This window comes from Lolium perenne, chromosome 4 (assembly GCF_019359855.2).
Source record: "Lolium perenne isolate Kyuss_39 chromosome 4, Kyuss_2.0, whole genome shotgun sequence".
Lineage (NCBI taxonomy): Eukaryota > Viridiplantae > Streptophyta > Magnoliopsida > Poales > Poaceae > Lolium > Lolium perenne.
The window spans coordinates 40,522,631-40,536,591 of NC_067247.2; the positions used below are offsets into that span (position 1 = coordinate 40,522,631).

General features: G+C 40.8%; 1 protein-coding gene and 1 long non-coding RNA gene across 2 annotated transcripts; one reads left to right on the plus strand and one right to left on the minus strand.

Moving 5' to 3' along the window:
* Nucleotides 1-2,745: 2,745 nt before the first annotated feature.
* LOC127348320 (uncharacterized) lies at nt 2,746-3,380 on the minus strand. Its single transcript, XR_007879736.1, has 2 exons — nt 3,210-3,380; nt 2,746-3,068 (listed from the first exon to the last, which is right to left on the minus strand). It is a non-coding gene; the product is annotated as an uncharacterized lncRNA (long non-coding RNA).
* Nucleotides 3,381-9,186: 5,806 nt separating this feature from the next.
* Nucleotides 9,187-11,532, plus strand: LOC127292254 (F-box protein At1g47340). Its single transcript, XM_051321616.2, has 3 exons — nt 9,187-9,391; nt 9,476-9,541; nt 10,152-11,532. The coding sequence occupies exon 3, from the start codon at nt 10,173-10,175 to the stop codon at nt 11,355-11,357; it is 1,185 nt and encodes a 394-aa protein (XP_051177576.1). The 5' UTR covers nt 9,187-9,391; nt 9,476-9,541; nt 10,152-10,172; the 3' UTR covers nt 11,358-11,532.
* The last annotated feature ends 2,429 nt before the right edge of the window (nt 11,533-13,961 follow it).

Here is a 13,961-nt window from a genome sequence, read left to right on the forward strand (position 1 = left end):
TTGAATCTAAAAATAAATTTTCCAAAAATTCATGAGCATTAGATCATGTACCAGTAGTTCAAATCTGGCCGGCCTCCTACCGATTCGGCAGAAATTTGTGTTTTTCATGAGGGGTGGACGGAAAAGTTCCAGATACATCGGTTGGGAAATTTTTCATCTTAGGTGGTCTAGTATTTTTAAAAAATGTGTTGGTACCAATGTGAAACTTTAATTTGGTGGTTGCTTCACAAAACATCGCGTTTTCGGCACCTCAAAAATGAAAAATGGCTTTTTCGCGCGATGAAAAGGGAAATTTCCTCCTGCAACATCGTATAAGACATCTCAAGATACACATGTGTGCATAATATAGGCACATTATCACAAACTATGCCGCGATTCTATCCATAACATTGGTCCATTGACCTAAATGTCATGAAATCTCGAACATGATAGCTCATTTTGTGAAGGATTTTTTGTGATGTTTGCAATTTTCCAACTTTAATATTTTTGCTTGCAACTATGACATATAATATGACAGCACGTGAAGGTTTCACATTGTTTTGATCATTTTTGAATTTTTTATGCCCGTTTCAAACTATATTCAAAATGGCGGGTATGAAGATCCTTTGCCCGAGGCTGAGGCTCGCTAAACTTGCACTGGATCTCTGATGAAATAGCATGTTGTGAATCTAAAAATAATTTGTACAAAAAATCTTGAGCAATATATCATGTACCTGTAGTTCAAATCTGGTCGGCCTCCTACCGATTCGGCAGGGATTTGTCTTTTTCATGAGGGGTGGATGGAAAGGTTCCAGATACACCGATTGAGAAATTGTCCATCTTAGTTGGTCTAATATTTTTGAAAAATGTGTTGGTACCAATGTGAATCTTTAATTTGGTGGTTGCTTCACAAAACACCCCGTTTTTGGCACCTCAAAAATGGAAAATGGTTTTTTCGTGAAATGGAAAACTTCCTCCTGCAATATCATAAGACATCCCAATATGCACATGTGTGCACAATATGGGCACATTATCACAAACTATGCCACGATTATATCCATAACATTGATCATTTGACCTAAATGTCATGAAACCTCGAACATGATAGCTCATTTTGTGAAGGATTTTTTGTGATGTTCGCAATTTTCCAACTTTAATATTTTTCCTTGCAACTATGACACATAATATGATACCACGCGAAGGTTTCATATTGTTTGGATCGTTTTCGAATTTTCTATGCCGGTTTCAAACTATATTCAAAACGGCGGGCATGAAGATCCTTTGCCCGGGGCAGAGGCTCGCCAAACTTGCACTGGATCTCTGATGAAATAGCATGTTGTGAATCTAAAAATGATTTTTACAAAAAATCTTGAGCATTATATCATGTACCTGTAGTTCAAATCTGGTCGGCCTCCTACCGATAGGGCAGGAATTTATCTTTTTCATGAGGGGTGGACGGAAAGGTTCCAGATACACCGGTTAATAAATTGTCCATCTTATGTGGTCTAGTATTTTTGAAAAATGTGTTGGTACCAATGTGAAACTTTAATTTGGTGGTTGCTTCACAAAACACCCTGTTTTCGACACCTCAAAAATGGAAAATGGTTTTTTCGTGCGATGAAATGGAAAACTTCCTCCTGCAACATCGTAATACATCCCAAGATGCACATGTGTGCACAATATGGGCACATTATCACAAACTATGCCGCGATTCTATCCATAACATTGGTTGTTCTGTGTGAAAGCCATAAAACATCTGATATGATAGCTCATTTTTTAGAAGGTTCTTTGAGATATTTTAAATAATTTAAGTTTGATATTTTTCCAAGATAGAACTTATTTTTCTGAAAATTTTGATATATTATTTGTATTTTTCTGAATTATAATGATTTAGTTATGATTTTTTGAAGATTAATGTGGTAAAATGGAAAATAGCTATGCCGACGGCTTTGCCGTCGGCACAGGGCTAAAATATGTGCCGACAGCTTTGCCGTCGGCACAGACCTGACGCTGTTAGCTCGCCGTCACGGCGGAGAGGCTGTGCCGACGGCCGAAACTGTGCCGACGGTTGCCGTCGGCACAGACCTTCATGTGCTGACGGTTTACCTGTGCCGACGGCTGACTTGCTGGCCTGGCCAGAACGAGTCATGTGCCGACGGCCCCGATATTTTGCCGTCGGCACAGGATCTGGCCGTCGGCACCTTGACTGGTTCCCGTAGTGATACAGAAATACTTGCATAAGAGTACAAACTAATTCTATGCAATAGCACGGTATCAAAAAGAAGCTAGGCGCATGATTAGTTCATGTTGGCCGCTGATGTTTTTTGAGGCGTTGGCCGCTGATTTGAAAGAGCGGATCCAGCACAAAGAACTTCCTCATGGCACGCATTCCGTGATAATGTGATATACAAAATGATATGAATATATCAACGCATGCACCATTTTTTATAAACTTCAGTTACTGATATGGTATAATTATTTCTTACCTAGTATGTTTCATCAACTCACTATGATTTAACAAATTAAACGCCAATTCCTGCCACTGCATTCTGGGAACTTATAGTTAGACAACAAGAGCTGAAGCATGAAAAAATCCGAAGGTGTTGTCTGCAAAACCGGGAATTTTCTGCTACCTTCAAATATTTGGCCATTCTATGGTAAAATCCAAATTTTACCATATGTATCACTGTTTATCCTCAGTGAAGTAAGAAAGCATAAATATAAAACTATAATTAGCGCTAATTTGAATTTCATGTCTCCACAATATGCAATAAACGAGGCTCCAATTTATTAAACTCAATAGGAAAATTGTTACAACAAGCACAAGTAAATAATTCAAAAAACATTCTGTAAGTAAATAAGATGCATGCTAGCACCACCAGATAATGTTTCCTTAATCTCCGCCAAATTCTAGTTAATGCATGGCTTACAACATTTGCATGCCCCATTAAAAGGTCCAATTTGACAAAAGCCAACTCGAAAACCCTCGTCGCGACAACTATCCGTGCACTCATCATCTTCCGAACACGCACCCTTGAACGTGCCACTTGGTCCTTTACAGAACCCGTCGGGACAATGATCATGGGCCTCTGAATTTGAAAACTCACACGTCAACATAAGACAAAGAAACTAATGCATATGATGAAAAAAAAAATCTAAAAATACAAAAACGAACAATTTATCTATATTGATAAAAGCAAATTGCGGGAAAAACAGATAATGGATTTTACCCGTTGCCAGCACGAGCAGCAGTAGCATCGCCAAGATGATGAGCGTGTGCGGCTTTCGTAGCGACTTCATTCTCATAGTGGATGTAAAATTTATGAATCTTACCCTACTTGTTACGTTAGGAGAATGATGTCAGCTAATTTATATATACACCTAGACAAAACGATATTGAAGGAACAAGCACCATGTGGCAGGCAACAAATGGGTCTAGACCCTATATCTATCTTCTTGGCTAATAGTGGGGCTACAACCAAACCTCTATATTTGTAACTACCTAAAATTAGTCTTGAAATTTTGCAAAGAAAAAGTCTTGAAATGGACGATCAGGTCCTACGTGACTCTCTCAACATATAGGAAACTTTCGATCATAGTCTAGATATGAACAGAATCTACAGCATTAGGATCAGAACGTTGCAGGTTTATTACCAAGTAAAGTACGTTTGGAACAGATAAACATTCTAGGTTGATCAGCACCCCACGCGTGGTGTTTATTCGTGGTGTTAGTTGTGGCAAAGAAGACTGGTGAGGAGGAGAAGAAAAACGGTCATATCGAGTAGGCAATCGATCACCATGTACGGTCAAAGTAGCTAAGCAATCGCCATGTTTGCAGAAGATGCAGTGTGGGCGTCACATCGCGCCCGTGATTGGAGAACGCGTTGATTAATTGGATAAAACTATACATAATGTGTAATTTTGTATTGTTGTATAAAGTTAGTGTAGAAAACGAGCAACCCATCAATAGTAATTTTCCCAAATTAAAAATGCAGCAGAAAGTGGAGTTATATATTGTCAAAGAGTGAAAAAAAACACAAAATTGAATTACTGTCGAAAAATTACCCACCCTTGAAAGTTACTCAAGGATAGTTACTATGGGGAAGTTACAACTGCCCTAAGTGCCTGTAAAAACTGCTGTCAAATAATGTAGAAGAAACAAAAAAAAATCACGAATTACGGTCAAAGAATTACTCAAAATTCCGGCTGCGCATTCGGTTAAATCGGTTAAATCGGTTCGGTTTATACGGGTTTTCGGTAAATACGATTTCAATACTTCGGTAAATACGGTTTTGTACGAGAATACGATTCGGTTTCGGTAATAACCAATAACATTCGGTTCGGTTTCGGTAATAACCAAATTAACCAAAGTTGACGCGAATTTTTGAACAGCAGACAACTTTTCGCATGTCTTTTTCTATGGTGCATTCGGTCAAGTGAAAATTTTGGCATGACCTTTTTGCTTCATGCTAAAATATAACAAGAGAGATATATTCACAGATATTGTGCCAAATAAATTCACAGATACATCACAGATTCAGTCTAGCAAGTAACAAGGAATGAAGCAAACATACAGTAGCAAGTGCACATCGTTGTCTCCTCTGGCATTGCTGATCCAAGGACGTGCAAATCTAAGGGCCAGCTGCGCCCAGATCTTGAGGCCGACGAGGATGGCAAACTTGCCAGATCAGGAGGCCGGCAGCTTGCCAGATCGTGAGGCCAGCACCGCCCAGATCGCGATGGCGGCAGCCAGATCGTGAGGCAACTCCGGGAATGGCAGCCGACGACAACAGCCAAGGACTCCCCGGAAAAGACCAGATCAAACATGGCGGCGGCGGAAAAGGACATTTGGATTCACAGAACATACACATACATCACAGATTCACAGTATCATTTGGAATCCCGGCAACACAATTTATATGGTTCAAGTTATTTTTCTACCGCACAAATTAAATGTTAATTAGCATGACAAGCATGGCATGGGTGAGATACTTCAAAATTAAACGGAGCGAGGAACCGTAGGCTGTAATTCCCAAATACTCCGCACTTATTTTATTAGATGACATGCACAAAACTAATACGGTTCGACATGATGCGAGGTGCAAACAATTATATGGATGGCATATTCAAATTCATTGGATTTTTCTGATCGAAATTGATATATAACATGTTTGATTTTAAGGTATAGAGATATAAAGTAACACGTTTTGCAATTGAAATAGAAGAAACATACTGAAAGGAACTGGGAGGTGGTACTTTGTCCGACGAAACTGAAGAGAAAGCAGATACAAGCTATGCAACGGCGAGACATATATAACAAGCAGCTAAGCATGCACACAGGCAGTTGGATCGGTTGATCGTTGATGCCAATCTGAAGCAAGCAGATAGCTGGATGCCTAATATATCCCTACCGTGACTAGCTAGCTTAAGCAAGCAGGCTAGCAGGTGGATTGATTGACATGGTGCAAAGCTAACTAGCAAGCTATCAGGCAAAACATTAGCAAAACTAGCTGGCTTAGCCGGAAGGACACGCGCGTGTGCGAGGCGCGGAGGCGTTAACTGAAGAACAAGACATGTGTTTTGACTGAATTTCACGGACAGTTCGCGCCGGTGACAGAACGATGACAACCAGGAAAAACGTGAGGAGGAGCAGAGTCTCACCAAGGGCTCGTGGACGTGCTCGAGACGGACGCCACGCGTGAGGGCGATTGGAGGCGTGCGCGGGGTCGCGCGGACTAGGTGCAGTCAGAGAAGCTCCTGTTGCCGTCGGAGATGGAACCAGCACCTGGGGGCGAACCAGGATGGGGCAGAGGGCTCGCGTGACGCGCCTCGTCGTGGGGAGCCAGAAAGTGGCCGAGCGAGGGACGGGAACCACCGAAGTAGCGCTGGCGGCTCACCAGGATGATGAGGACTGCTCGAGGAGGGCGGAGGCCCTGGAGATGGTGGAGACCGGAGAGGATGGGGATGGGAGGATCCGGCGGAGCCGCGGAGGCTTGCTGTCGACGTGGGTAACTATGGGTAACTATCGGAAGAAAATTATGGTAGAAGAAACAAAAAAAAATCACGAATTACGGTCAAAGAATTACTCAAAAGTCAAAATAGAGGAGTTACTATGGGTAACTATCGGAAGAAAATTATGGTTGCGAAAATATGGCGGCAAATTACCGCCAAGGAATAGAAAAGAAAAAAACAATCACCATCGAAGAGATATTGTGGGGTAATTACCGGCGGAAAATTATAGTCGGAAAGTTATGTCAAAATTACTGTTAAAGAATAGGACAAATTGTTGCCGATAAACTAATCATCAGTGAACAATCTATACTTTTTATAAAACAAAACCCCACTGAGTGCAATTAATATTTGTCTATCTCAACATGCAAGCTATCCACATCACCTACTTCCTTAGCTAATTATCACCTCATCGCACTAATAGTAGTCCTAATTTATTATCTATCTCTACATGCAAGATATTTAGATTATCTATTTTTAATCATTAAACAAGCAATATCATTTTTTTATTTGCTGCTCGATTGATAATATCACATCTTCATGCTATATCATTACATAGTTAAGTTATGTGCAACTTGAACACCAAATAGTTTTGGCAACCAAATAAATTCTTTGCGAATTAAACTCGGTGTTAATTATGAGCTCTTATATATGTAACCATACAAGATATTTTTATAAACATAATGCCGCAATGTGCATACATTTTTCATGCAAGTCATCTATATCGTTTGGTTCTACAGTCGGTTGATTTCTCCTTATCTAAATCAATCACGTACACCTCTAAAATATAACATTCTTAAAATTTGCAAATACTTATCCATTTCATGGCTATTAAATTTAGTGTCTCGGCTACTATGGCCAACTAAATATTGCATATTCTATAAACCAAGTTTTATGTGTTTTATTAGATTTCTTAAAGAGATACCCGCTGCAACGCGCGGGGTATCTTCTAGTTACCATAGTGTAACTACCATCGAAAAAAGATGTCCGGAAAGTTTGTAAAATAATTACCATCGAACCATAAAATACTAACATAGATGTAGGGTAACTACATCGGAAAATTACGACCAAAAAAGTGTGTCAATACCGTAGGGTACTATTACCAAACTGATAATGAATTATGGTTGGAAAATAACACGCCTCGAAAATGTGTGGAAATATATTTACAGCCTGGAAAAATATGGTCGAAAAGTTGGGTGGACGAATGACCGTCAAATTATTAGAAAATGTTAAAACTGTGAGCATATAAAAATTACGGTGGAAAGTTATGATCCAAAAGTTGTGTCGATGAATCACACACAGAATATAAAAAACGATAAAAATGACTATAGTAAGAGTAAAGTATGTTACGCCAGGTAACTACCATCGAAAAAGTGAGGAACGAATCAGCGTCAAAAGATTAAAAGAAAGGTGAAATGGTAAAATAAATTATTGCAAAAAAATTGAAAAAAAATAAGAACGTGGCACACTATGATTGGAAGAAAATGAAGCTCCACAGCCCGCTGGAGCGCTAAGAGACTGCTATTTCTTCTATCCTTAACCATGGAGTTATTGTAAAAGAGTAAAAAAAACTGAATTACTAACGGAAAATTGCCCACCCTCGAAAATTGCTGAAGTATAATTATAATGGTGAAGTTACAACTGCGAAAGTGTGTGGAAAACTACTGCTAAATAATGTAGAAGAGACAATTTTTTTTTGAAATAAACGCTCCCGCATTATGGCCAGGGAAGTACGCATTGTCGAGGAGTTACTGCAGGGTAGCTAGTAACTACCGCAATAGGAAATTACAGTTGGAAAAATATGTCGCCAATTACTACCAAGGAATAAAAAGGAAAAAGTTACTACTAGCCAATTACAGCAGAATAAGTACGTATTGTCGAAGAGATATCGTGGGGTAACTACCGGCGGATAATTTGAGCTAGAAAGTTGTGTCGAAAAATTGCTATCAAATAGTAGGAGTTTACCACCAGCAAACTGCTGCGGGGAAATTAATCACCGACAAACAATTATCGTAGGGTAACTACCATAAGAAAAAAGTCGTAAAAAAAGACGGCCAAAAAGGTGTGTTAGAGAATACCGTCAAAGAGGGAAAAATACTACTGCCAAGTGATGGGAAAATTACACACCCTCGAAAAAGTATGAAAGTATAATTACCGCCGAGAAGGTATGGTCGAAAGGTTGGGTTAATGAATGGCCGTCGAATGATTAGAGAAAGAAACGTAAAAATAATGATGTCCCGGGCATAGAAAAATTATTATCGGAAAGTTACAGCGAAAGATTTGTGCCAAGAAACCACCGTCAATCGATAAAAAGAGGTATTTTTTAAAAAATAACTATCATAGACGTAAAGTATGTAACGCAAGGTAACAAATTCGAAAAATGATGATTGAAAAGTTCTGAATGAATCGACATCAAATGAGAGGATAAAAAGAAACGTTAAAAAATTATTGCACAAAAAAATTGTAAAAAAAGAAAAGGCAAAGGACGATGTGGCACGATGTGGACGAAAATAGTCTCTCTAGACCGCGAAATATATTAATATATTAGCGTAGATAATGTTTAAGCCTTGTGAATACATCTAAGTATCCTAACCCTAATAAAACTCCACTCCCTTCTCTCATATCTCTTTGGTATCGAAACATAAAAAACTTGGTGCTAGGGTGTGTATATGGGTACGTTGTTTAGATCAACCCCATCAAGCTCGTTGTTGGTGCATAAAATTGCCGTGCACCACCATAAAAGTTGTCGTGACGATGGACGATTGCTTTCATAGCTAAAATTCACGTACAAGCCCTCCTTTATTATGAATAAAATATTCCGGCCATGATGCTAATCCACCAACACGACGTCATGTGCATACATGTAAATTTCACTGCCGCGCCTTTGTTGTTCACGTCTCTTCATAGGCTTTGCAAAATTCCTCGAGCCTGGCATCCCAATCTTGCTAGTACTTGTGCAGCGTTGCAGCTTGAAACGTCCCTGGCTCAAATGTAAAATACCTTCTGCAATACTTCGACACAAAATATCATGATTAAATTAAGTTGCCCATTTGCACAAACTAACTACCGGAGTAGAAAAATTACACCACTAACATTACCCCTCTTTACAGTGCGATGTTCATATTATTGACTCAAAGAATGGGCCGCGAGTTCAGAACAGGCCGCGCAAGGTCCATAATCAATCGAGCGCGAGTGACACGGCCCAGCCCAGTACCAGCCCTTCGTCATTGCCCTACCGAGAGAGCAGCTTCCACCATCGTCATCCACCTTCGAGCGGCGGCGAGGCTCTTCTCCGGCGCGGCCGCTCCTTCCTGCATCGCCGACCTCCCTGTCGCCCACGCCCTATTCCGCACCTCCCCTCGTGCTTGCCGCCTCACGGACGACAAGAATCAACCATCACAAGGTGAGCTCTCGTTCCTCTTCCTCCCCTTGGGGATCTTGCCCCATACTAGTGCACATGTGCTGCTTCTGATCTGAGCTCTTGCAGATGCGCGCTGGATCTCACCGCGGACCATTTTTCCGTCCTGGTTTCTCCTCACCCTAGCTGGTCATGGTGAGTCTGTCCTTATGAAAACTGTCCCAATTCATCCTATCGCGTTTGTGCAGCAAAAGGAAGTCGTGCTTCTGTTTCCTTGCACACACTACCAGCGTGTACATTATTGCTGGCTTATAGTGGAACGGGTGGCGAACGAATCATGGAAAAAATCTTTCGCAAAACAAAACATGGAAAAACTGTACTGTTTTCTTTTATATTTGCATAACTGTATATCTAGCAGTATCCCTATGTCACAAATGGTGAATCTCCATGCCGTGAAACACAGACCAGCAGCCCGTGGTAAAATATGCTTCATGGCTTTGCTCGTTTCTAAATTCTGATGTAAATCACAAAAGCATTGACAGAAGGTGACCAAAAAAAAATTGCAGTCATAGTTTCGGTGGTTTAAGTTGGATATGATTTCAGTTCAGATGTGCCCATGTTTCTAATTCATTATGATTGATACTATTCACCTCGGATATGGACTATGGGGTCAGTGGTTACCAATTTATCAAATGGTGATCTCAGTTTGAGTCATATTATTGTGGGTATCAGTACTTTCAATTCTGCATAAACACTAAGTTTCTTGGTTTTATATCATCTGATTTTTTCTTCTTCTTTGATGTAGATATAAGTTCATCTGATAGATATGCTCGAAGGTGATCTAGAACCCTGGCAGGAGATGACCACAATGGTACTACCTGACGATCTGGTGGTGGAGATCCTATCTCGGCTGCCGCTGAAGTCCTTTTGCCGCTTCAAATGTGTCTGCAAATCTTGGCTTGCCTTCTCATCTGATCCACACTACCGCCAGAAGCTACCAAGAAATCCTATCGGTCTCTTGTACCAGAAACGTGAGCATGGCACTTCCATCCATCTTGCCGGGCTTCCCTCAAGGGATAGGGATATTGACACAACACTTGGCTTTGTGCCATGTCGTGAGTACCCCTTAGAGCTTAAGGATTGCAGCAATGGACTAATTCTTTGTTACCATGGTGGTATTATGTACTCTGAAGGAATCTCCGACCCCATTGTGTGCAATCCAGCAACTCAAGAGTGGATGGAAATTCCATATGCTGAACCTGGATCAGCCGCCAATGAGATCGATCTCAAGTTGTGTTTTGATCCTTTATGGTCTCAACACTTCTATGTCTTCAAATTTGAGTCGAGCCCGAGCCCTGACCCAGACCATGGAACCTCCACTGGAGTTAAGGTATTTTTCTCCGAGGATTCCACATGGTCTACTTGTCTTTGGGAAACTGAAGATGCATTTTGGGGCGATTCACTTTTTGTAAACGGGGTGTTGTATGTGGGGCACTTATGGGGGCATTGCCTTCTGGCGCTCGATGCACCTGACACACTCACACAGTTGCTCAGTGATAGGACCATTCAGCTACCAGGATTTCCATATGCACCAGATCAGAAGTTTTACTGCTGTGATGGGTGTCTTTGCCAGTCATCTGGGGTCTTATGCTATGCACAACAAGAATTGGATGGTTGTATGTTGCGAATCTGGAGTTTGGAAGGTGCTGACAGGTGGGTGGTGAAGCATCGTCTAAGTGTGAATGATGTATTTGGGAGGGACATGCTGCTCCGTACTAATAGTCGAGGATTGTGGTATTTCGATTATGAGATCCTGGATTTTGACCTGGAGAGAGAGCTGGTTATCCTTGCTGACCTAGCTACTGATAAGGTGCTCTCAGTTAGCATTAGCACCGGAGAAGGCTCAGAGATTCTAAAGATTCCAAGTTTCTTTGAGCTGTATCGAAGTCTATTCTATGTGCCATACTATTGCAAGTTTCCAGCTTCAGTGCTTCAAGGGGCTCAAGACTAATGTTAGCTTAAATATTTATCCTAATGAATCATGTAATTCTCTATGCATTAGCTGTAGCCAACATCTATTACCTATGTACTGGATTGGTGCATCAGCTGTAGCAAACATCTCTGTGTGTTATGTATGCTCATCTTGTTGATACTTATCATCTTCCCGTCAACTTTCATCTTACTTATTCTTGCCTACTTCATGGAAGCTCAAAGTAAATTCATGTGTCTTTTTGATGATCTGAAAATCTGGAGTAAGCTTTGCTACATGAGCAAGGACATGCCCTGTCTTCTGCACGAGAAAAAAAAAGAGAACTTTGACCTATAACGCATACCGGTGTCTACACTATGTGCTGCTACTGCAAAGCTTCCAGCTCCCGTAGCTTCAAGGGGATCAAGCCATCAAGATGAATATTAAACTGAAAAAATTTATGCCACGAATGTTGTCATCTCGAGGCATTTCTTGTGCATTTGCTGTACCAAACAGCTGTTATGTACCCATTCTGGCTCGTGCCATTATTGTCTCCAAAATCAGTGTACCATCTGTAACCTGGCCAGCACGTGAAACTTGGAAGTAAATATTTTGGTCCGCACGGAATCAATTCCTGCCATTTGTAGCCTCCATCCATCACCTCTCTATATATGGATCATCAGTCCGCAAAGCTGGTGGGGAATGGACAAAATACTAGGTTTTGGGAAGACACGTGGCTAGGGGATATATCCCTTTGTGAGCAATATCCCTCTCTTTATCGTATTGTTAACCTTGCTGGTGTTACGTTATGGGTGTGACCCCCTTGAACATAGGTTTTAGGCGGGCACTCTCGGAGAATAGGTGGGATAGATGGGTTCACCTTGTTACTCGCATTATGGGAGTTCAGTTGTTTGAGAATAGTAACATTTTTCAGTGGCATCTCACTGAGTCGGATCAGTTCTCAGTTAAATTTATGTATCTCGATTTGGTACATGGTCCCATTGGGGATTTTAAAAAATATTTGGAAGATCAAAGTTTCACTAAAAATCAGAATTTTTATGTGGTTCCTTCTCAATAAAGTCATTTTCACAAAGGACAATCTTAAAAAATGTAATTGCAGGGCTATTCTAAATGTTGCTTTCGTGATCATGATGAGACAATTCATCATTTATTTTTTTCTTGCCCTTTTGCATAAAATTTGTGGCGCATTATCTACATGACTTTCAATATCCCAGCGCCTAATATGACTAATCTGTTTGGCAATTAGTTAAATAAATAGGATTTCAAAGAAAGATAAAGCCCACATTCGAGTGGGTGTGTGTGCCTTGCTTTAGGCAATTTGGAATATCCGTAACAACTTTATCTTTAACAAAAAAGTTCTCCATATTTTTCTGCAGGTTGTTCGGTTACCCATTGGATCCCTATGTGATCATATATCCATCCGGAGGATGTGCGCCATTATATGGATATTGGGTGCAACCGTTTGACGATGGTAGCACTGAATTTCTACAGTTAATGCGGTTGGTGGTCTGACAAGCGGATCACATGAAGATCTTGTGGCGGCTTGTTTTTCTTTTCATTTTTAAATGGTTGGTTCATGTTGAAACTTTGAGTGGTCCATGATTTGTAATGGTTCTGTAAGTGAGGATCTTTAATAAAGTTAATAAAACGCCGTATGCATCAATTGATATAGAGGTTGGGGCTTTTCCCTTGTTGAAAAAATCAGTGCGCGAAGCTAGCATCGGAAGACACAAGCTATCGGTCGATCAACTGCCACATGGGGCTGTGCACAAAGCATGTCTACGCACTACTAATACTTCTTCTCGGATCCAACATATTTTACCCACTTTTTCTCGAACACATGCCTAAGCATGCGTCATTGTATATTAAAAGAAACTGACGAGAAGATGGAATCATACAAGGAGGTAAGAGCTACAAAAGAAGTTCAAAAAAAAATATAAAAAAAAACTATACAAGGCTAACTTGGTTAGACCTGCAGATCCTGAAGTATTATGTCATCGAGAGGTCTAGCATGTAAGGGAAGCTGACGCATTGCCGTGGCACCGGAACATCCATAGTTTGGCTTCCTCAAGGATCGATAGAACCAAGTCATGCCTGTTTGGCGTTATGTTTTTGAAGATTGTCATTCTGAGCCTTTCAAGGTTTCCACATGGTTAGGATATTGATTGACTTAGCACACTTCTAAACTAAAGTTTCTACATTCGTAGTAACGGGTTCGCAATCCAAGTGTTGAACTCACCATTATGGTCTGGCATGCAGGTCTGAAGGTTGAGTCTACTACAGATGTCGAACCAAACTTGCCGCGAGAAGGAGCAATGCGCCATGAGATATGCTATGGGTTCTAAATCATGATCGCAGAGTGCGCAAATGTTCGTTGGCAGACAGTTCGTGGCGCAAGCGCTATTGATTCGTCCAACATCAATCCAAATAGGCGAGCCAGGCGAAAACTTTACACTTCAGAGATGCCCAGCAGTCCCTTCAAAGAGTGTGTTAATTCTGCTAGGTATATTTGTGTTAACAATTGCCTAGATGCCCTCACGGACGTTTGGTGATACAAGAGCAGTACACTATCCTGATCTGCAACCCGGATAAATACAGAGTGTGTTTGGTAGCCTGCATAGAAGT